This window comes from Colletotrichum scovillei (assembly GCF_011075155.1).
Source record: "Colletotrichum scovillei strain TJNH1 chromosome Unknown Contig00006, whole genome shotgun sequence".
NCBI lineage: Eukaryota > Fungi > Ascomycota > Sordariomycetes > Glomerellales > Glomerellaceae > Colletotrichum > Colletotrichum scovillei.
In genome coordinates, this window is record NW_023336264.1 from 14,991 (window position 1) to 35,696 (window position 20,706).

The window sequence follows — 20,706 nt, forward strand, 5'->3', positions numbered from 1 at the left end:
GGCACGGGCAGCCGCCGGGTTGCAGTGGGGGTGTCGTTCGATGTTTAAACTTTCTTTCGGTTGCTCCCAGTATTAAAGGTTTCGGCAGATTGACCCCCCCACCACTCGGTCCATTTGTATTGTGCATCCTCCAACTTTTAGTTGCATCATTGCCTCCAGCAGCTTGCATCGCCAAACCCCACTCGCTCTCTCCTATATTCACCGCCGCGACTCACCTTCAAAATGACATGCATGCGCGCGCGTGTGAATAAACAAGTCCAGTCGTGCTGTCTTTTATCGACACCAGGGATTGCAAAATCACCACTCATCCGAAGAACTTGCAGCACTCAGGTGCGTGCTGTGCATGACACTAGGGCAACCAGGGCCGTCCATCTAGATGTCTTCACTGCGCGTCGGCATGCCATGTTACCAAGTGGCGGCTTTGCAACGCCCCTCTCGAAATGGCGGAATCTCCCAAATGCGATAAGTCAGTCCGGAAGATACTCATATAGCACAGCCCCCGTCGATGTCACACAGCCTGTCATTCACGATGTTTTTGAGTCAAACACAGGAACCTGGCAATACGTCGTTGCAGACCCAGCGACGAAAGCGGCTGTCATCATTGATCCAGTCTTGGATTATGACCGCACAACTCAAATTATCACCACTTCTTCAGCAGACGAGTTGCTTCGACTGGTCAAAGAAAAGAGCTACCGAGTCTTGCGGATCCTAGAAACTCATGCACATGCAGATCACCTCACTGCAGCTTCATACCTACAGAAGCGCATCGCAGAAGAGCATGGTAACAAGCCACAGATTGGCATCGGAAGGCGCATCGGACAGGTACAAGATTTATTCGGCCAACGATATGACGTGTCCAGCCAAGAGCGTCATGGTGTTTTTGACAAACTCTTTGAAGACGATGAGAGTTTCAGCATTGGTCACCTGAGCGCGACTGCCATTCATCTCCCCGGGCACACGCCCGACCATCTGGGCTATAAGATCGGAGGTAAGGCCCCTGAGACGCCCCGTTTTCATATTTACTTTTGCTGATGTTCTTGACAAGACAATGTGTTCTGCGGTGATTCCCTTTTCCACGTGGACATTGGGACTGCTCGATGTGACTTTCCTGGGGGAAGCGCCAACAACCTTTATCACTCGGGCCGCAGGCTTCTTAGTCTTCCAGACCACGTCAAAGTTTGGACAGGCCATGACTATCCCCCGGACGATCGAGAAGGCCCGGTACCATGGATGACAGTCAGCGACCACAGAAAGCTGAACAAACACTTACGGGACGGTATCACCGAGGAGGAATTCGTTGCGCAACGCAAAGAGCGCGATGCTAAGCTCGGTGAGCCAAAGCTACTTCACCAGTCCCTGCAGACAAACATCCGAGCTGGCAAGCTGCCACAACCAACGGCTTCTGGGCACCGTATGCTTCGTGTACCTATCAAACTTGGAGACCTGCAATGGTGATCAACAAGATGCCGCTGGTCGCGGTCGGGAGCGTGAACACTATGTCAATCATCTACGGAGGCTAGCACCGCCAGAATGGGCGGTCTTGAGCGTGACGGGGATATGAAAGTTGGTGGCGATCACCGAGAGCCTCATTCCCGGTTATATGTAATAGTGATTGGGTTGTTGATGTACCATTGTGGCATTGCCTTGAACACTATTGTGCCCAGAGGGAAAGCCCGCGCCCGGGGCGCGGAGAACGTAATGAGTGGGCTTGTAAGAACCCGATTGGCAAGGGAGGGGAACGATTATTTGATCGCACTCGCCTAACTTCTGATTGCGTCGCCAATTTAATAAAAGCTGATGAATTCGATCACGCTTGGTATTTGTGTTGTTCGCACAGAGACAACGCAGAGAGTAAGGCTAAATGCCACAACTGTGGTCGAAGCTTAGGGGCAGGGTTTGACACGCGCTTGATACACCTACTGTGTAAGGCACGTGGGCCACTGTCAATGTAACAACACAACGCAGGCCCACAAGTGGGGAGGCACAGTAGCTAAACTCACTGAGCTTAAAGGTCCTGAGACCATTCCAGTGAAGGCAATTCTTGGCCGAGTCGGCTCCCGCTTGGCCTTTGCAATCAAATGCCCTTATGGAGGAGTTGCGTTTTCCCATGGCCAAACAGACGCTCTGGGCTATACTCCAAGCAAGCTAAGCGCAAAGGAATTCCATGTCTACCAGTGTTTTGAAACCCGTCGAATTGACCCCTGTCAACAGGATCGAAGACAACCTCGAAACCATTGAATTTAAGTAAGGACAAAAAGCGCCCATTGTTGGGTACTTCAGGTTCGTCTCACCAACGGCCCTACCGAGGCGACCGACTTGAATGAAAACACGGGAGGAGACGAAAAGATGTAATGAAATCATTCGCTGCAGCGTTCGATCCGGCTACCCGAAACGTTCTAAAGTCTATGCGCAGCCCATTTGCTGTACGTGAGTTTGGGCCATTTCGGCCATCGCATTGTTTCACATGCTGGTGCGGACATCAGATGAGAACCGATCACACACAAAGAGACTCAGTCGGCATCCATGCGTCGGCTAGATTGCCGGGGGATGGAACCTCAAAAACTTCGGATTGTGTTATTGATCTCGAGTCTGAACGAGGCGACACGTCATGCTCACTCCAGAAACTCAGATGAATCAAGGCTGATTTATGTGGCATGTGCAAACAAAACCCCTCTCTTCCGCTGTCCAGCTGTACTTCAACTTCAAGCCACATTCACGGAGAATTATCACGTTTCTTACAAGGTTTCAATGTCACCTTTGGGGTTCAGGCAACACTGCCTTGTGTGATCGCGCTCTCCGACGCTGCTGAGTCAAAGTCGATCGTCAGTGGCAGCCGATCAATCCGAGTCTTCTCACTACAAACACGAGGCGACACCGGACAATACTTTTGCGTCGTGTGGATGGAATCGAGTACTAATGAGTCAGCACTATGAGAACGCGACGACTTCAGTGCCGCCGCTTGCATTGTCACCAAAAACAACCCCTCAGAAAGCCAATCGATTGTATCCCGTACTGTCTCTTCTCTCGGTAATACTATTATTCATTTCGGCCGGAGCTGGTATAGCTTTATCAGCTGTGGTCTTGTTCCAGGATCTCGAGTCAACAGAGGTCCTTGATCCTCTTAGCCGAGCTGTTTTCTTCGTCGCTTCCTGCATGAGTCTCGTCTACGTCTTCACGCACTTAGTCGCTGGAAGAACAGCGTACATCAAGAACTATGGATCTCCAACTAAATACGGCAAATATGTTGCCGGCTTTGCCTTTTTGCTGGCTAGGCTGGGTCTTCCCGTTTGGGTGGCAGCAATCACTTTGTCGATATTTGTGGCTGTAAACATTGGACTGGATCTTTCCAAGGGGGTTCAAGAAAACCTCCCATGGCTTAATGTCATAATCAGCATATCTTCCTTGTGAGTGATTGAATCCAAAGGGACTGGATGGTCAGAGCTAATACCTTCACAAGGTTTTCTCTCGCAGCAGTACTTGCAGTTATTGAGATGGCAGATCGTCCATTCGCGACTCTAGGCATTTCTCAAGCTTGGTTCATTCGAGGCGAGGATCCACTAGCGTGTCCTGATGATGACGACGACCTTGAGCCGGGAGTTGTCTATATGACGCCGAGCCTCCAGGCGAATATAGAGAAGCACGCCGAAAAGCCCCGTGTGTCAAGCAAACCCGAGAAGCGAAAACGCAAGACTCTGACGAAAAGGAATCCTCACGAGCCTCAGCGAAGAGCTTTGTAAGTAACTTTACTTCTGTTCATAATATGACTCAAAACTAACGAAATCGCTAGACGTCACGCCAGAAGCATATCCATGCCAACGCCCTTGAATGCTGTCTTCGGGGATCGCCCTGGTGTCTCATTGCCCGACTCTCCAGTGTCCTCCAGTGCATTCGCATGGAAGCCACCGACGAGGGATGGCGCGACACCAAAAGCAGCCGCGAGAGTGGCACTCGATGATTGGGTTACGTGTCGTGAACATGCCAGTATGCGACAAGGGGATTCTGACATATCCACCAATGCCTCGGCACAGCCTGGCGAAGTGATTCTGCCATCCATGCCTCGGCATGCTGAGTACTCTCCGCGTAGTCAGGCTCTACTTGAAGAACAGGGGAGATATGATTCAAGAAGATGGACTGCTATCGGCATGCAATCACCTCCCATCAACGGTCGATTTCTGGATATTCCATTCAGAAGGCCGCTGACTCCATTGATGACCATGGAAGAAGAAAACAGACTCGTAGGGCGCAGACCTTCGACCCGGGATGGGGATTGGGAGGCAAACTATCATTTACAGATGAGGCAAGCTAGCCGGCCGGCAAGTTCACGCACCACGACGACATTTAGATCGTCTCGTTATGGTCTTGAAGCTATTCCAGACCATCCTCCTTCACTCCCACACATTGCAACCCTCGTAAACAGAGCGGATGGCATTACCAATAGCATTCGACCTGACAGCAATGTATTGCCAAACGAGGGACGACGGAGGCGTAGGATATCAAGTGTCAGCTCTCTTGAGGGGCGACGTCTGACGTACAGGACAGAGAGTCGAGTCATATCTGAGCAAAGCTCGCGGCCAAGCACACGTCCGCCAAGCCAACATCCGTCTATAGCAGCACTAGCTACACGACCTGCGAGCCCGACATCGACAGTCCGGTCCATCAGATCCGATGTGCACAACTTTTCCAGGCCTCGAACCTCGGCAGCTGCTAGAATGCAGTCAAAAGTTGCTAGGCGTCTCCGTGCACTCAAGCAGCAGGAGACCGAAAATGCCAGGCGGTCCCAGGTGGAGGGACCTTTACCGGCGTCTCCAAGCACCCCGATTTCTCCTGCCACACCGAGAACAGTCCGAGCCGCAGCGGTAAAGACTCTTCAAGACAGGCTCGGTAAGAGGAATCTCAAGAAGCAAGCGGAGGAAAGCCCCCGCCCGGCAACTCCGGAGACACCCCGAACAGCCAGGGCCACGGCGGTCAGAAATCTACAAGAGCGGCTGGGAAAACGAATGATGCGGCGAAATGAAGAAGAACTCACTCAAGCAGTATATTAGTTTGGTGGTTCTCGGCAAACGCGTGGGCTTTGTCGACATAAAAGTAATGCACGGTGACGTTAGAAGTGTATGAATGGGTGCAAAGTAGAATAATTAATAACTCATTCAATTACTCCTTGGAGACGTATAATCCGCTTAGAATTTATTGAACAAAATTAGAAGAAATCTGATCATCTTTTTTTGCTATGCTTTCTGATGTACTCATTCGAGGGGCCACCAGGGCTCCTTATCGTTTCCTCCAAAGGCAAAAAGTCCCAAGCATGCAACCCAAACTCTCGTCAACGAGAATAACAGAACCAGAACGATAAGATACAGCCACTGGAGAGGAGCAGATTTTCAACGCTCGCCTCTCCTCGAGAACCCTAGCATCGACCTGCACACCTGACACCCAGCTCATCGCTATGGAGACCCTTCTCGGGGGCTGTAGTATGCTCTTCCCTGGAGTCCTGACTTTTCATCCCTATCCGCAAAGTCTCTATCCCATAAAGCCGCCTCTATAGACTCGTACGCAACGTCGACGTGCTCTGGAGTTGAGTCGTCAACCTCGCGGTCTTGAACAATTTTCCAGCCAGCGCGAGAGAATCTGCGGCGGGCTTTGCTGTTCATTCCTACCAGCCTGAGTGTCATCTGTTTTCCTACATGCTGTTTCGTTTCCTCCTTCAACTCGGAAAGTGTCTGTACTCCCGTTACGTCGATAAACGGCACATGTGTCAGGTCCCAGACCATGACAGCCATCTGCTTGCTCGAGGGCATGACGTTGTCTCGCTTCCGCAACATTTCGATGCGTTTAGACGATGCGACACTCCAAGATCTATCGACTGACTTGCTCTGTGACTGATCACCAACCTCTTGTCGTTCAAACTGTACTTTAACTGACTCAAGCACTGACTTCTTGATCCGGCCGGCGTTTGGGAAGAAGATTGAGTCAGTGAAACTGATTAACATGGCGTCTTCGGGAACGAATGTATCTTCTGCAACAGAAGGCACAGCTGCCTGCTCTCGCTGAATCGTGCGATTCTGGCCGCTTGTAGCTGAGAACGTCTTGACCTTCGGGAATGCGGATCGAACCAAGGTGTATCCTATGCTGAATAACACCGCGAAAGCAATGCCCATCTCCGTAGACACAAAAAGTGTGACCCAGAAAGAGAGCATCGAAGCTACAAAGTCCATGAACGAAATACGCCAGTAACGGTAGAATACAGAAACAGGGCCAATGATGTGTATAACGGCCATGATCTGGTGAAAGTCTGTTAGCTTACGCCGATATAAGAGAGGAGGGGCGTTTTGAACGTACGATAATTGCAGAAAGAGTAGCTTTGGGGATCCAAAACAGAGCTCCTGAAAGCTTATACAAGGTGAGAAGAATGAACCCAGCGGTAAAGGCGCCGCTAAGCGGACTCTTGACACCACACTCTGAGTTCACAGCTGTCCTTGACATGGCACCGCCCACGCTCATTGCTCCGAAAAGGCTGTTGATGGTGTTTGTGATGCCGAGATAACAGAGTTCTTGGCTTTCGTCGATGGCGTAGTTGTTCTTTCGGCCAAAGGCCTTTCCGATGGCCAGATGCTCGAGGGCCGAAGCTACGAGAGGGGCGATTGCTCTGGTGGTAACCTTGGAGACAAGGTCTCCGGCAGGAATCTTTGGCGCTTGAAGACCGTTGGCCTTGACCTTGCTGATAGCCCACAAGGGGTCTGCTCTATCTTTGTTGACTAGGAAACTGATTGTCGTGTAGATGAGCAATAGGATGACCGCTCGGCTACTGCAGGCGAATTTGATTGCTGCGCTCTTCTTTCCCCACTTCTTTCCAATGAATTCGAGGATGTACAGCATCAAAATACCACTGAATCCAATAGCGATCGTAAGAGGCTCCATCTCCGGGATACGTGACAGAACGTTACTGATGATAGCCGAGGTGCCGGAGGGAACATCGCTAAGACCAACAAGCGAGCCAACCTGGCCCAAAAGAATCGTAATAGCAGCTGCAGACAGAAACCCAGACAGAACTGGGACTGAAATGTATTCCAAGATGAAGCCGAGTTTTAGCAGTCCAACAATGAGCGAGTATATGCCGACCATCAACGCGACGGCTGATGAGATGTCTTGGGCAGCAAAACCTTCTGTCTTGAGATCCGTGATAATCTCGGCGGTAAGGAGGCCCATGATGGAAGTTGGCCCGGTAGAGAGGTCTGAATCAATGTTAGAAAATGAATACACCTGAGCATATTGGTCGTACGCACCTTTCGAAGTCCCCATGAAGACGTAAATGGCAGCTGGTAGCCAGCTAGAATAGAGACCAAACTCCCCGGGGATCGTTGCTATCTTTGCATAGGCCAATGCTTGAGGAATCATCATGACACCAATCGTCATTCCTGCAATAAAGTCGGACAGGAGCCATTTTGGGTGATACTGCGGAAGCCACTGAACAATAGGAACTTTTTCGATGAGATACTGTCCGGTTGCTTGGGGCAATCTTGGGAGCCCTGAGGCCACCTTTCTCCGGACTGTATTGATAGTGCTGTCTGTCTGAAACTCAGACTTGGCGTTTTCGAAGAACTTCATGTTTATTGCCGTCAGCGGAAATCTGGCAAGTGATCAAAGCAAAGAGAAAGAATGTGTCTGCCATGTAATCATCAAGGTCGAGACAGCACACCTCATCAAACGAACCATGACCTTCGACGGTGAGATCAATACCTTTTATCGGATGTGTCTGCGTCAACGGCTTTCTTGCCGTGCGGTCAGACTTCATACCTTGCCATGGTAGAATGCGGCAATCTACTACCTAGAAGAGGCGAAGTATTGGGATGACTGATTTCATGCATTAAACTTTGAGTGGCATTCCGATGTCAGCTGCGGCGGGCGAGCTGCCGGGACAACCCTTTCTCGTCTTGATGTTCCAAAGTATTATTCCGATGCCAAATTAAGAACTGTGCGTCTTTCTGGTGTGTACTCCCATTCGATGATTGGCCTTGGCCTGCTTGTCTCTTTATTTAGCTACGGCGAAAACTTGACCGTCCGCGGACAGTAGTCATGATCCTGAATCATTTGAGTGTTCAGTAGTCTCCCTGTCAAGTAACAGGTCTTTCGGCATTTAGTGTGGTGTTGGATAATATGCTTGAGATGGCTCTTGAGGTTTGGATATTGTTCGCGCACAAAGACATCTGCTCCACATCGGCACTTGAGATCTCCATCATTTGCGCCAAGGATAAAACGCAGTGTGGGTTTGGGTACCCCGGGACGGGGGTAGCCGACGGGTATATGCAGCGGTACTATCAGAGGTGGCTTGGACTTGGATCAAAGAGCTTGACTGGTTCAAGCTTCAGATGAAACAGGGAGTCCCCGCCTCCATGCGGTACAGACGCAAGTCAGTTATATGGCTATGAGCCCCGCTGAGGAAACATGGACGTGTTTGGCGGTTCCCAGTACTCGAGGTCTTTTTGAAATGACTGGACTGGGTCACTCTCTTACTGACTGGATTCACCGTCTGATGATATCAGTCGTGATCACTTGCCGCCTCTCCAGGGCGCACTGGGAATGGACATTCCAACACCCGACGCCAGGTTGCTTCACAACTTGAGACAGAACACGATCTGCAATTTATTTTAGAAGAATGCTTTTCATGGTTCCTTTGAATAGGGCCGAACTCCCATGCTCAAGCCTGGATGTAATCAACCGATCCAGCCAGTCTGGTCGTAGAGGTATGCTCTGCGTCTGATTGGCATTTGAGCTAGAAATCAGTTGGATTGGTGGTGAGTAGGGGAAAGCAGTATTGCTCATGATGAGCAGCTCATCTAGCATCAACTGGCACTCTTCGCTTGGAGAGGTTTCCTTCGTTGTAATTGCGTGTCACTTTCCCATCGCAAAGTTGGCGCAGATAGAAATCCGCTATTTGCGCCTAGCTACCTTAAACTTGGGTCTCGTTGAAGCTAATGATACCAAGCATACGCAGATTACGAACTATTATCACACATTTTGAATGCTTAGTGACTTCGTACATCCAAACATCCTGAACTCTGCTGAAGGAGGAAGGCCTGGCGGATAATTGAACTGACGTGAGCACGTATAACCTTACCGTTGGCTGACATGATCCAGGGACAGACCCCGAGTCAATTCCAAAGATGCCGAGAACGGCCGGTTGGCTGAGTTTATCGTTCCAGAGATATGATTAGATGGGCGAATGAGGATAAGTCGCTGGGATCTCAACAGATGGTTCCAAAACCCTGATGCAGGTGACAGGTATTTTGCAGTTACAGCACCAAGTGGAGTTATATCTTTCGAAGAGCGAGCATAGCATGCTATATTGCGCCAGGGTTAGAGTCGTACGCTCTTGCGTTTTGCAGCCAACTACTCGAGGAGAAGTTCCAGGTAGGTCACATGGAAGGTAGACAGGAGACAGACAGCACCGGCTGTTGCGATGAAAAGGGGGGCACAGCAGCTCGGGATCCGAGCGCAGCGGTGGGCGCGCCGGCAGTCTTTTTCCTCCGCCACGATGCAAGGCCCTCCAAGGCAAGTTGAACATTAAGATGGCATAATCAAGGTTACTTTCGTGTCTATACCGTTTTGGCCGGGCAGTCCTACTCGGCTGCGGGGGTGGATCTTCATCGATCCTTCGATTGATATGGTATTCGCCCTCAACGAATCATTGTCTTTGCCTATAGGGCACTTGATAATCCTTCTACTCTGTCAAGATAAGTGGCTATCATGGCGCTTTCCTTGAAACATGCACACGTTGTTGAAGCTGCTAGTGCACTTGCTACGTCAATGATAGGTTGGAGCGGGATTAACCTGGCGGCCCCGTGGTTGGGGGCACTGAGATTGTCCTTGATTCACAGAATAGGTTGCTTCTCCGTGTGGGGGGTCGGATCCGGCCAGTATGGAAGGTGGCACCGACAGAAGGCTGCATTGATGCGCCTCAGGGGCTTCAGCTGATATGATGGGCTTTTATTACTCCACTAACCGGTGGGCTTAGGTACTTAGCGGCGCAAATCATGGAGTGCGGAGCAGCGGGACAAAAGCTTAGCTTCTGCGGGGGTTCCTGTAACAGACGCGGCCACTGAGTGGAGGAAGTCGGGGAGATCTCCAGACGTCAAAAGCAACTCTCCTGGAAATTTTCGATTGCGTACAGACGTAGGCTTCTTTTGGAGTCAACGTAGACATAGAAACAGCTGAGGATACATGTTGCTTTGTCATTTCAATGATTTGGTACGCCCGTATAGTCTGGCCGGATGTGAGGCGGTGCTCAGCGTCTACTCTCACTTCTCCAGCTACGTAGTTATCGTGAACGACGACAACGCGCAGTTCATTGAAAGGCTCACTCTGGCTTTGCTTACTGATCTGAGCTTCTCTAAAATATCCGTCTGGTGGATACCCCCTTGAATTCTTCTCGCCTGAAACCTCTTGATGTTTGACCAGTTCCTGGGCCTTGAAGATTATGGCACATGGCTGTAACTACGTATATGGAAGTCACCATTGATATCTTCTGGTCACAATCTAACCCGGGATACTCCCATCTTTTGATCGAACAATTTGATGTCAAAGATGTGGGCTGTGTGTGTAAGATAATGAGGCATGGTAAGGGGCTAGCTCATATCTGTTGTTTGATCTATAATTGCAGAAGGTAGAGGAAGATCGAAAGAAAACGTGGATTAACTGGATTGACGGATATTGGGTGAAGATGGATTATCAATGTCTGTTTCTGTGCTGAGCCAATACCCAATACCCCCCTTCGTTGATTCCGTAACCTCATGTACTGGACTACTGCGCTCTCAAACTTCTCATACCATTGTACAGCTCCATATAGAAGCTAGCACCAGTATCATTCCCGTACCATCCTAGGAGGTGAAACATACTGGTAGCGCTCCTTAACAGTGAGTTTGGGAGACCACGGTTCAATCTACTTCTTGCAAGGCAGCCACTTGATATTGATCTGTTGAGTAAATGCTACCGTGGCATCATCGTCGGTGATAGAACCGTAAGCCTGGGAGTTCTTGGACGTAAGAGCAATACGATTGTTGACGTTAAGGATGCCCGTCGCGCCGCAAGGCGAATAAATGAGAGCTGCAGTAGGGATGGTGTCCTGCTTGGTATAGACCTGGCCATTAAGCCAGATGCCACCTCCGGTGATGGAAGTCTGCGTTGTAGTAGTGGCTGCAGCGTCTTGAGAGAAGAAGTACGTCGAGTAGAATGTTCCAGTGACCCCTTCTTCAAGCTGAGCATACCCATGGTATGTGCTGTCCACAAGAGCGAACTGAAAACCACCTGGATACTTGAGGCTAAGGTGAAGAGCACAGTTCTTGGAGCGTTCGGCCACCGAGAGTCCCGGACCAATGTAGGTTTGAAACTTGTCGAAGCCAAAGGTGATGACCGTACGGTCTGGAGAAATCGTGGTTGAGACGGAGCCTTGAGGGCAACCACTTCCCGAGAAGCTTGCGCTGACGATCTGGATTTCCTTGGGATCAGGTGTATCAGAGGCTCCAGTCGGCCCCAGGGGGTTGGCTACCGCCTGTACCGCTAGGAACAGAGCAAAAAGGCCCTTCATGTTGGAGTCTGTGTAAGGTTTTGAAGGGTATGAATGAATGATGCAGTGTCTCTGGTGTTATTAACACTTTTGTCTAAGTAGTTTCGATAGAGCAGTGATGGAAAACACAGTTCTCAGATTGGTGTTGATCTCGTGTATTTATACCCATATCGAAGAAGCACACATGATAGCTGATGGGCTAGAGTTATCAAATGATATTGACCCTCTTCAGTTGGTTCTCCTTGAGGCCGAGGTCAACTGAGCCTGCCGAATACGAGACAAAACACCACAAGTAACCTTCTCGCAGTGCCAAATTCGGTTAATAATAGAGCTATTCCTGAAGTTACTCAAATACCAGAAGTTGACTACACGATACATCAAAGAGATTTGGTTCAAACCGCAATCACATTAGGCGGGCGAGCCTTGAGCGAAGACCAAATGAAATTAAATTGCTCACAGAATGATTCATCAGCTGACAGCTGTACTAGAACGCCACAAGATTGGGATTTGATGTTCTGGACCAGCCGTACCAATGATATCGGAGCAGGTCATATTCGGTCTAGACAAACTAGTATTATACGGCTAGGGATGCGCCCAGAGTTCCTTTGAGAAGTAAACTTGATGAATGCAATATTCACCACTTCGAGAAAGATTTTTACCACATGAGAAACCACAGACGATACCAGCCGCTTCCAACAATTTCACATGTACAAAGGCTTCTCTTGATGTCTCGGCGCAACGATGGCCAGCCATCAGAACTTGGGAGCGAAGAAACATCTTAGCTGACCACGCTTATGCATTAATGATTCCAGCTGATGCCCGAATTCTTGGCCTTGAAAAGCTGAGCTGAGTCTAATGCGAGCCTTCTTCAAAAGGGGAAGTTGCATTACTACGCGCAAAGCCAGACCATGTTCTGAGAACAGTAGCGGAGGCGCCAGTGCTACGCATTGTTAGACCTCCATATTGCTTTGGCCAACCGAGGTGACATCGCTCAATGTGGCGAGCATATAAGTCTTAGTGGCACTTGAGCATGTTCTGGCGACAAAAAAGCCTCTCGTTGAAGGCGAATTTAGCCTAGAGTCATCCAAGTTTTGCCTCATTGTGTGCTCATCGTTGTCTAATGTAATTGGCCAGGCTGCACTAACTTGCAGAAAGCGGCTTTTATCATTCATCCCGTAGCGAAATGTGAATCTCCTGGATTAACTTTGCTAGGCATTAGGCACTCTAGGAGGGGGACTCTGCACAAAAAGCCGCTCGTATTGTGAACTTGGGATCCCGGCAGCTATTGTCTTGACCAAACCTTACTTCTAGAGCTACCGCAGTCCGAGACAAGGAAGGTGCTCATGACTTCTATTTAAGACAATTCACTTCGTGTTGGATCGTGGCATAATGGTATCGCTCAATAAAACTCAAAAGCTCACGCCTGGCATCAAAGTTCCCAAGCCTGAATGTATTATCCAGAAACTGACAGCCAGAGGCCATGCGTCAGTCGTAGACAACAGTTTGTTTTTGACTACGGAATGTTACTCGGCTTACGATATCAGTAAAAAGTGTCGAGAGCTTCGGAAGATGTATCCTGTGATGATGTGTCATAAGATTCCTGGATAAACTCCGGCTATATCTAGATACCAGCAAAGCTATTGTAGTCAAATTCATCTAATTCCCCATTACATTGCTCAAGATAACTTGGCTCACGAGCTCTCAGCTTGCTTAAGAAGACCTTCCAGGTTAATGCTCTTGGGCCGCTCAATGGGCAGTCCCAATGCTCGGTCCCAGATCAATTGAGCAAGGGGTCCCAAGCCACGGGAGACACCAAAGGTGGCGGTGTAGTACAGAGTCTCGTGGAAGCCATAGTGATGGAATAGGACTCCAGAGCTTGAGTCGACGTTGGGGTAAGGGTTCTTGGTCTTGCCGTGCTTCTTGAGCACTTCGGGGGCAATTCGACTGTTCTTTTCCACCAGTTGGAAGACGGGGTCTTGTGCGATCTCAGGTCGAGCGGCGGCATAATCCATCAGAGCCTCGAACCGAGGGTCGGGTTTCCGCAGGACAGCGTGGCCGTAGCCAGGGACAACTCTGCCGGAGTTGAGGGTGGACCACAGGTAATCTGTGACATCTTTATCAGAATAGGACGAGGGGATGTTGTCCTTCATCTGCAGAATCCACCGAAGAACCTCTTGCGCGGCAAGTCTATATGGAGGTCAGCATTGGCTTGTCAAAACAGCAGCAATCGATGATACAACATACCCATGAAGAGGACCCGCGAGACCTTGAAGACCAGCGCTGTAGCTTAGGAAGGGATCGCTAAGGGCGCTGCCAACCAGGTGAGTGGCATGGGCGGAAACGTTACCGCCCTCATGGTCTCCGTGGAGAGCGAGGTACAATCTGAGGAGATCTTGGAAGTTCTCGTTCGCCTTGCCACCCTTCCCAAGCATGGCAGCAAAGTTGTAAGACCAATCCTGCTCCAGGTCTACTTCTGCGGGCAGAGCGCCGCCGCCACGGTAGGAGTTCTGGTAGATCTTGGCAGCGATCGTGGGCAGCTTAGCCAGCAGCGAGATGGAGTCGTCGAAAGTAGGCTCCCAGTAGTCAGCCTTGTTGATACCCTGCTCGTAGGCCTTTGCAAACTTGGAGGTGTAGTTGAGAGCAGAGACGGCAATGGCAAATTGGGTCATTGGATGCAGGTCTTTGGGGAAATCGTCGAGAAGCTTGTTGACAAAGGCGGGCAACTGAGCTTGCTCAGCCAATTCGCGAGAGAATTGGCGAACCTGGCTTGTAGACGGGACCTGGCCTGTAAGAAGAAGCCAGAACATGGCCTCGGGCAACATTTCTGTTCCAGTCTTTCCCTTGGGAAGCTCTTTCTGACAATCCTTGATGGTCCTGCCGTGGAACCGAATGCCCTCATTCGCATCCAAGACAGATCCCTCCCAAACCATAGCCTTGAGGCCTCGCATGCCACCAAGAGTATTCTCGACCTTGACTTCCCCAATGACCTTGGACGAGTGTGCCTTGACCTTCTTCAGAAGTTCCCGCTTGGCGGGAATGACGCTCTTTAGTGTGGTCTTGAGGTCCGGTTCGGAAGTTGAATACTGGCGCGCATTGAGGGCAGAACGAGCTGCCAGAGGCTACGGGTTGTTAGACCATAACCGTCTAGCGGTATGTTGATTGGTATGGCTTCGACTTACCCTCAGAGCTCCAAGAGCTCTGGTGCCTTTTGTGATATTCATAGCCATGGCTGTCAACCGAGAGAAGTTCAAAGGGAGGATCGGTGACGGAGAAGTTATGGGGAGGGGTAGAGGAGGACTGAATAAGGTGACCAGGAAAGGCAGGAGTAGCTGAATGGCTACTGAATCAATCGGCTGGATCGGGTCAAATTTATCTAAGGAGTACTGGAGGTAGGTTGACAGAGACAAGCAGCTGGTGATGAAACTACTGTAGGAGGAGAAATTTGAGGAAGAAAAGTCACGAGCAGACGGGCGAGGGAACTTCACATTGTGCCGACCTAGCTAGATAAGCAGGTACCGCAGCAGGCCGAGACAAACAGCTTGACCCGAGGTTGGGGAAGCCTGGATGAGCGGCACTGACCTACCCCCGCGGGAGAGGGGATGTGTAAGTCAGCGCGCTGCTGCACTCCTCAGACCGCCGTCAGCCATGTACGGGCAAGGTAGTAGGTATGCCGGTCCGGTGCCTTAACATCACACGGTAGGGAAACTACCAATCCCATGTTAAGCGGGCTTCTTTGGGTTGTGTGCCCGGTACCTAAGGTACTTAGGTAGGTAGATATTGTGGCTATTAAGACGCTGGCGGGGTGGTCTTCAAGGTCGGTGGGGGAGTGCACTGGAACCACAGGGGACGGGACCCCAGCTTTTTGCCCGTTCCAGCGGCCGGAGCGTCATTGCCCATATCCCGTGCGCCGTGAGTGGCCGGGGAAGTTCACAGACCCATATTTGCTTCACCATAGGTACGCAGTACATAGCTGCTTTAACATCCGTGATCAGTCCTTCCCCACGTCGCTTGCACTGTGAGTCTGTGGCCGATGAGGGGAAAAGAATGGGCCGAGGCAAGCCGACGCAACTGCGGACCTTTGGTCTTGTCAATTGACCAATGGGAGCACCTCACATTGCCCTTGCACGTGGTGACATTCGTCTTGCCGCTGCTTACCAAGGCTGTTGATTCGCTTTTGCCCGGCTAAGACTCGCCGAAGTTGGGCGCTCCCAATTGCGCCTGGCCATTTCCCACGTTATTCCCATTCAGCTATTCTTATGTAACATCCTTTGTCCCGAGTACCGAGTCGTTGCCTTTCGGATTTGCTTTGGTAGAAACCTGCCTCGCCGGCGATACGACGCTAAACTCCTCGTAATAGACGGGCATCATCGCTCTGTAGACAATACCACGACCGGGGAAAGTCTTGCAGATTCTATCTTGTGCTTCTCCTTCACACTTTGCAGCATCTCGGTACTCCTACCTCTAGGAAAAAGAGACACGACAATGATGCGACGAGCTGCTGCGCGAGCAGTCACCCGGAGGGTTCCTCTCATCAGCCCGTCTTCAACACCTGCTACTGCTGCTGCTGCTGTGCGCTGTTTTTCAAAAACAAGGAACATGGCACAAACACCCAAGAACCCCTTCTCTGCTTCCGCCCCTCCTAGCGATAACTTCCAACTTCTGGCCGAGTCTAAGAAGGCCGGTGCTGCCGAGGATGAACTGTACGAAGCACAGATCAAAGAGGTTGAGGCATGGTGGCAGTCACCGAGATACGAAGGAATAAAGCGGCCATACAGCTCAGCCGATGTGGTTTCCAAGCGCGGTTCGCAGCATCAGTCATACCCGAGCTCCGTCATGGCTAGAAAGCTTTTCAACCTCGTCAAGGAGCGGGAAGCTGAGGGCAAGCCTATCCATACGAGTACGGACACTCCTCTCCCCACCTTTCTATAGATGGGTAAATGCTAACCGCCGATATCTTGTAGTGGGCGCCATTGATCCTGTCCAAATGACCCAGCAGGCCCCTCACCAAGAAGTCCTGTATATCTCAGGCTGGGCCTGCTCCTCCCTTCTGACCTCTACCAACGAGGTTTCCCCCGACTTTGGCGACTATCCCTACAACACCGTTCCGAACCAAGTCCAGCGTCTCGCCAAGGCGCAGTCGATGCATGATCGGAAACAATGGGATTCTCGGCGGAAGCTCAAGGCCGAAGAACGCGCAAAGACCCCGTATGTCGACTATCTACGACCCATCATTGCCGATGGCGACACCGGACACGGCGGTCTCTCTGCCGTTCTCAAGCTCGCCAAACTTTTCGCAGAGAACGGCGCCGCGGCGGTGCACTTTGAGGATCAGCTCCACGGCGGCAAGAAGTGCGGCCACTTGGCTGGCAAGGTCCTCGTCCCCATTGGCGAGCACATCAACCGTCTCAACGCCGCTCGTTTCCAATGGGACGTCATGGGCTGCGAGAACCTCGTCATCGCCCGCACCGATTCGGAGAGCGGAAAGCTCATCAGTAGTGCCATTGACGTTCGCGATCACGAGTTCATCCTGGGCGTGGCGGATCCGAGCTTCGAGCCCCTCGCCGAGACTATCCAGGCCATGGAGGCCAAGGGCGCGGTTGGGGCCGAAATCGACGCTTTCGAGGCCAACTGGGTCAAGAGCACCAAGCTTGTGACCTTTGACGAGGCCGCCGTGGCGCATATGCAAAAGGAGGGTGTCTCCCAGGACAAGATTGACGCGTATCTCGAAGCGACACGCTCCAACCGCGATATGGGAATCTCCCAGCGCCGCAAGCTCGCCAACGAGCACACCTCGACACCCGTCTACTTCTCCTGGGACGTGCCCCGCACGCGCGAAGGCTTCTACCACTACCGCGCCGGCATGGACGCCGCCACGAAGCGCGCCATTGCCTTTGGCCCCTACGCTGACCTCCTGTGGGTCGAGACTGGTGATCCCAACGTCAAGGTCGCCACAGATCTCGTCAGGGCCGTCCGCGCCGTCTATCCGGGCAAGGGGCTCGTCTACAACCTCAGCCCTTCGTTCAACTGGATGGCACACGGATTCACAGACGAGACGCTCAAGAGCTTTATTTGGGATATTGCCAAGGAAGGATTCGTGCTGCAGCTTATCTCGCTTGCTGGCTTGCACTCCAACGCCACCATCACGAACGAGCTTGCGAGGGACTTCAAGAAGGATGGCATGCTGGCGTATGTGAACATTGTGCAGAGGCGCGAGAAGGAAGGTGGCTGTGACGTTTTGACGCATCAGAAGTGGAGTGGCGCTAGCTATATCGACGGGATCCTCGGGGCTATCCAGAGTGGCAGCTCGAGCAGTAAGAGCATGGGCGAGGGCAACACTGAGAGCCAGTTCCACTAGAGAGCCATCTATAAAATGCATATGGGCGGCGTTGTGGAAATCTTCTAGCGTTTTCAGGATATCAATTTGTCGTTTCTTGATGTACACCTCTCGCCTGCATGTTCCGTGTTTGCCTGCGTGTAGACGGGAGGTTGGGCCAATACACGAGATCTCGCAGACGGAACAACACCATCACTGGTTTTGTGAGCTTCTTCAAGAATAAAGGCTTCAAATTGTCTATGCACAGTTTCATCATCATGACCTTTTGGCCGTAAATGCCCCAGTCTCTTGCCCAGCGCCCTAAACTCCAACCCAATACGGTATCATATCGCGAAAATCGGATTCAATCAAACAAGCAGCGCAACGCAACCCTTACTCGAGGCTGGTGCGGCTGGCGTTGTTGATGGGGGCAGGCGCCGCGGGGCCCTCGGGGGTAACGTAGGCCTTGGTCATGCCGCCATCGACAACCATATCGTGGCCGTTGACGAAGCTGGACTCGTCGCTGGCGAGGAAGAGAACAGCCTGAGCCTGCTCAATGGCCTCGCCGAAGCGGCCGGTAGGGAAGTGAATCTCGCGGCGCATGCGCTTGGGCACGTCGTCGCCGAGCCAGTCCTGCAACAGAGGAGTGTTGAGAGGCGCCGGGCAGAGGGAGTTGAAGCGGTAACCCTCACGGGCGTGGACCATGGCGAGCTCACGGGTAAGGGCAAGGACGGCACCCTTGGAAGCGGTGTAGGCAAGCTGGGGAGTAGCAGCACCGACAAGGGCGACAACTGAGGCGGTGTTGATGATGGAGCCCTTTGTCTTCTTGTTGCGGCGGAGGGCGAGAACGGCGTGCTTGCTGCCGAACCAAACTCCCTTGACGTTGATGTTCTGGGTCAGATCCCAGATCTCCTCAGGGGTGTTCACAGCATCGTCGTCCTTGGCGTGCATAATTCCGGCATTGTTGAAAATAATGTCGAGTCCACCCCAGGCATCAACGGAATCGATGAGGGCCTTGACCTGGTCCTCCTTGGAAACATCGGTAACCTATCATGGCGAAGAAAAATCGTTAGCAAATTGAATGGACCACTCCCAGTCGATGGGTTTCGCGTTGTGTCGTGTGACGAGGCAAGAAAAACGAGACAAGATGAATGGCGGGGCATGGCGGGGTAATTCTTTTTTTTGGATTGTGCAATGTGCAGGCGTGCTGCTGTTGTCGCTGCGTCCAGCGTTGTGCAGTGCATTGCTGTCGGCGTTTGATTTGATGCACGCCGGAGCGGCGGGAATGGGATCTTCCAACACTTTTCATTCGCAGCCTGACTCAACGTACCTTGGTCTCAATTCTGGCCGACGGGAGCAGCGACAGAACCTTGGCCTTCGCCTTTTCGAGTGCCGGGGCAGAGATATCGGCCATAGCAACGCTGGCGCCCTCCTTCGCAAAGAGAATGGTCGTCTCCAAGCCAATGCCACTGTCACAAGTGCTTGTCAGCTTATCGGATCCTGTATGCCATGTGTGTATGATGCGGTGAACGCCCAGCCACTGGGGACTCATCCCGATGCGCCGTGCTGATAAGGCGCCTCTGAGACCATGAGGGGGGTTGCAACATTGCATTGGGTGACCTTACCCAGCAGCGCCGGTGACGACGGCGTTCTTGCCAGCCAGGCGACCTCCAATCTCAGCAGGAACGGAACCCATTTTAAGTGTGTTGATGTCTTTCGAAGTGTGTGTTTTTGTTGTTGCTGTGATGTTGAATCGCAAGTCACAGTTGGTGAATCGCGAAGTGGCGGAGGAGTGAGTTGGGGTTCGAAGGTTCTGGTGTGGTAGTCAAAGTGCCGTTGGTAGCTTGGAGCTCTAAGTTGGAAACAAAGTGTGTTGATGAGAAGAGAGAAGAGCAGGACTGTCACCACGATGCGACGGGCACGATGTGTTTAAAGAAATCAGCAAGACGGGGCTGGTCTAGTTGAATGGAGCCGAAGAAGGATAGAAGGCCGTCGTCTGGCAAGAAATGAGTCAAGGAAATCCGGGGTCCAGGCCACTTGTTGCCGCCCTGGCCAATTTCCATCGACTAAGACAGAATGATGGACGGGACTGCTAAGATAGTCGCAAACACGGAGTAGGCACTGGATACAAAGCGCGCAAGCGCGGTACGGATACATATCGAGATACACCAGACATCAACGCCCACCCCCTTCCTTGCTCACGATTAGCTGCTCGAGCCTTCCTCTGGCGAGATTGATCCGACAACGGCGCATCGGGAACACCATCTCGGCTCCCATATGTGACACGGGGTGACGGGGTGCAGCCAGGACCGACCTAGGTTGGCGGGTTGGGCACGCAGCTGCGCATCGTTGCCAGGGCCATGCTGTCCCTACTCCATGTTGTGCCTGTCCAGCTGTACAGTCCTATGGATGTAAAAGAAACGGCTTGGATCGTGATCGATGGACCGTCCGTCTACCACTGATCAGAACGGAGCTTGTCGGTCAACGATAGGCGGCATCGCATGCGTTGGTGGATTTCCAAATACGGAGCATAAAACGTGTCGACGGGCGCAAGTTCCGATATCGCGTTATCTCTTATCAGTGGGTCAGACCGCGGCGTTGCATGACGGACGTCCAAGTCAGGAACCAACCCCTCCGTGTCTGATGGAGGGGGAATATGAGAGAGAGACACTGTGGTACTCCGTACGCTGCTAAGGTTGGGTGAGGTGTCCGTAGGCGAGAGGGTGATTCGAGCGAGCGCTACCTCCAGAGGCTGGCTGCACCTTTCGCGGCATGCCTTATCTCTCTATCTTGGAGATATAAGAAAACCCCATCATCGGTAGACGTTTGGATAGCA

General features: G+C 51.7%; 7 protein-coding genes across 7 annotated transcripts; 3 read left to right on the top strand and 4 right to left on the bottom strand.

Moving 5' to 3' along the window:
• The first annotated feature begins 125 nt into the window (after window positions 1–125).
• HER10_EVM0000731 (metallo-beta-lactamase superfamily protein) lies at window positions 126–2,383 on the top strand. The gene is made up of 2 exons (XM_035470500.1): window positions 126–988; window positions 1,046–2,383. Exons 1-2 carry the CDS (start codon window positions 223–225, stop codon window positions 1,453–1,455), a joined length of 1,176 nt encoding a protein of 391 aa, XP_035332075.1. The 5' UTR covers window positions 126–222; the 3' UTR covers window positions 1,456–2,383.
• Window positions 2,384–3,153: 770 nt separating this feature from the next.
• Window positions 3,154–3,737, top strand: HER10_EVM0005815 (uncharacterized protein; the record flags this gene model as incomplete). Its single annotated transcript, XM_035475419.1, has 2 exons — window positions 3,154–3,404; window positions 3,458–3,737. The coding sequence occupies 2 exons, from the start codon at window positions 3,154–3,156 to the stop codon at window positions 3,735–3,737; spliced, it is 531 nt and encodes a 176-aa protein (XP_035332682.1).
• A 1,704-nt stretch (window positions 3,738–5,441) lies between these two features.
• HER10_EVM0003287 (sulfate permease) lies at window positions 5,442–7,602 on the bottom strand (the record flags this gene model as incomplete). Its single annotated transcript, XM_035472969.1, has 3 exons — window positions 5,442–6,278; window positions 6,337–7,229; window positions 7,281–7,602. The coding sequence occupies 3 exons, from the start codon at window positions 7,600–7,602 to the stop codon at window positions 5,442–5,444; spliced, it is 2,052 nt and encodes a 683-aa protein (XP_035332376.1).
• Window positions 7,603–10,933: 3,331 nt separating this feature from the next.
• HER10_EVM0008816 (uncharacterized protein) lies at window positions 10,934–11,578 on the bottom strand (the record flags this gene model as incomplete). The annotated part of the gene is made up of 1 exon (XM_035478325.1): window positions 10,934–11,578. The coding sequence occupies one exon, from the start codon at window positions 11,576–11,578 to the stop codon at window positions 10,934–10,936; it is 645 nt and encodes a 214-aa protein (XP_035333047.1).
• Window positions 11,579–12,999: 1,421 nt separating this feature from the next.
• On the bottom strand, window positions 13,000–15,196 carry HER10_EVM0000523 (2-methylcitrate synthase). Its single transcript, XM_035470301.1, has 3 exons — window positions 14,737–15,196; window positions 13,802–14,676; window positions 13,000–13,744 (listed from the first exon to the last, which is right to left on the bottom strand). The coding sequence occupies exons 1-3, from the start codon at window positions 14,782–14,784 to the stop codon at window positions 13,249–13,251; spliced, it is 1,419 nt and encodes a 472-aa protein (XP_035332048.1). The 5' UTR covers window positions 14,785–15,196; the 3' UTR covers window positions 13,000–13,248.
• A 957-nt stretch (window positions 15,197–16,153) lies between these two features.
• HER10_EVM0008168 (isocitrate lyase) lies at window positions 16,154–17,912 on the top strand (the record flags this gene model as incomplete). The annotated part of the gene is made up of 2 exons (XM_035477700.1): window positions 16,154–16,454; window positions 16,519–17,912. 2 exons carry the CDS (start codon window positions 16,154–16,156, stop codon window positions 17,910–17,912), a joined length of 1,695 nt encoding a protein of 564 aa, XP_035332967.1.
• Window positions 17,913–18,263: 351 nt separating this feature from the next.
• On the bottom strand, window positions 18,264–19,566 carry HER10_EVM0000087 (short-chain dehydrogenase; the record flags this gene model as incomplete). The annotated part of the gene is made up of 3 exons (XM_035469882.1): window positions 18,264–18,917; window positions 19,201–19,339; window positions 19,496–19,566. The coding sequence occupies 3 exons, from the start codon at window positions 19,564–19,566 to the stop codon at window positions 18,264–18,266; spliced, it is 864 nt and encodes a 287-aa protein (XP_035331997.1).
• Between the last annotated feature and the right edge of the window lie 1,140 nt (window positions 19,567–20,706).

Bases quoted from the DNA above. Each gene is read 5' to 3' on its own strand.
- HER10_EVM0000731 (XM_035470500.1), top strand. From the start codon at position 223: ATGACATGCATGCGCGCGCGTGTGAATAAACAAGTCCAGTCGTGCTGT. The intron at 989-1,045 runs GTAAGGCCCCTG...GTTCTTGACAAG, and splicing joins TCTGGGCTATAAGATCGGAG to ACAATGTGTTCTGCGGTGAT.
- HER10_EVM0000523 (XM_035470301.1), bottom strand. From the start codon at position 14,784: ATGGCTATGAATATCACAAAAGGCACCAGAGCTCTTGGAGCTCTGAGG. The intron at 14,677-14,736 runs GTAAGTCGAAGC...AACAACCCGTAG, and splicing joins GAGCTCTTGGAGCTCTGAGG to CCTCTGGCAGCTCGTTCTGC. The intron at 13,745-13,801 runs GTATGTTGTATC...ACCTCCATATAG, and splicing joins CTCGCGGGTCCTCTTCATGG to ACTTGCCGCGCAAGAGGTTC.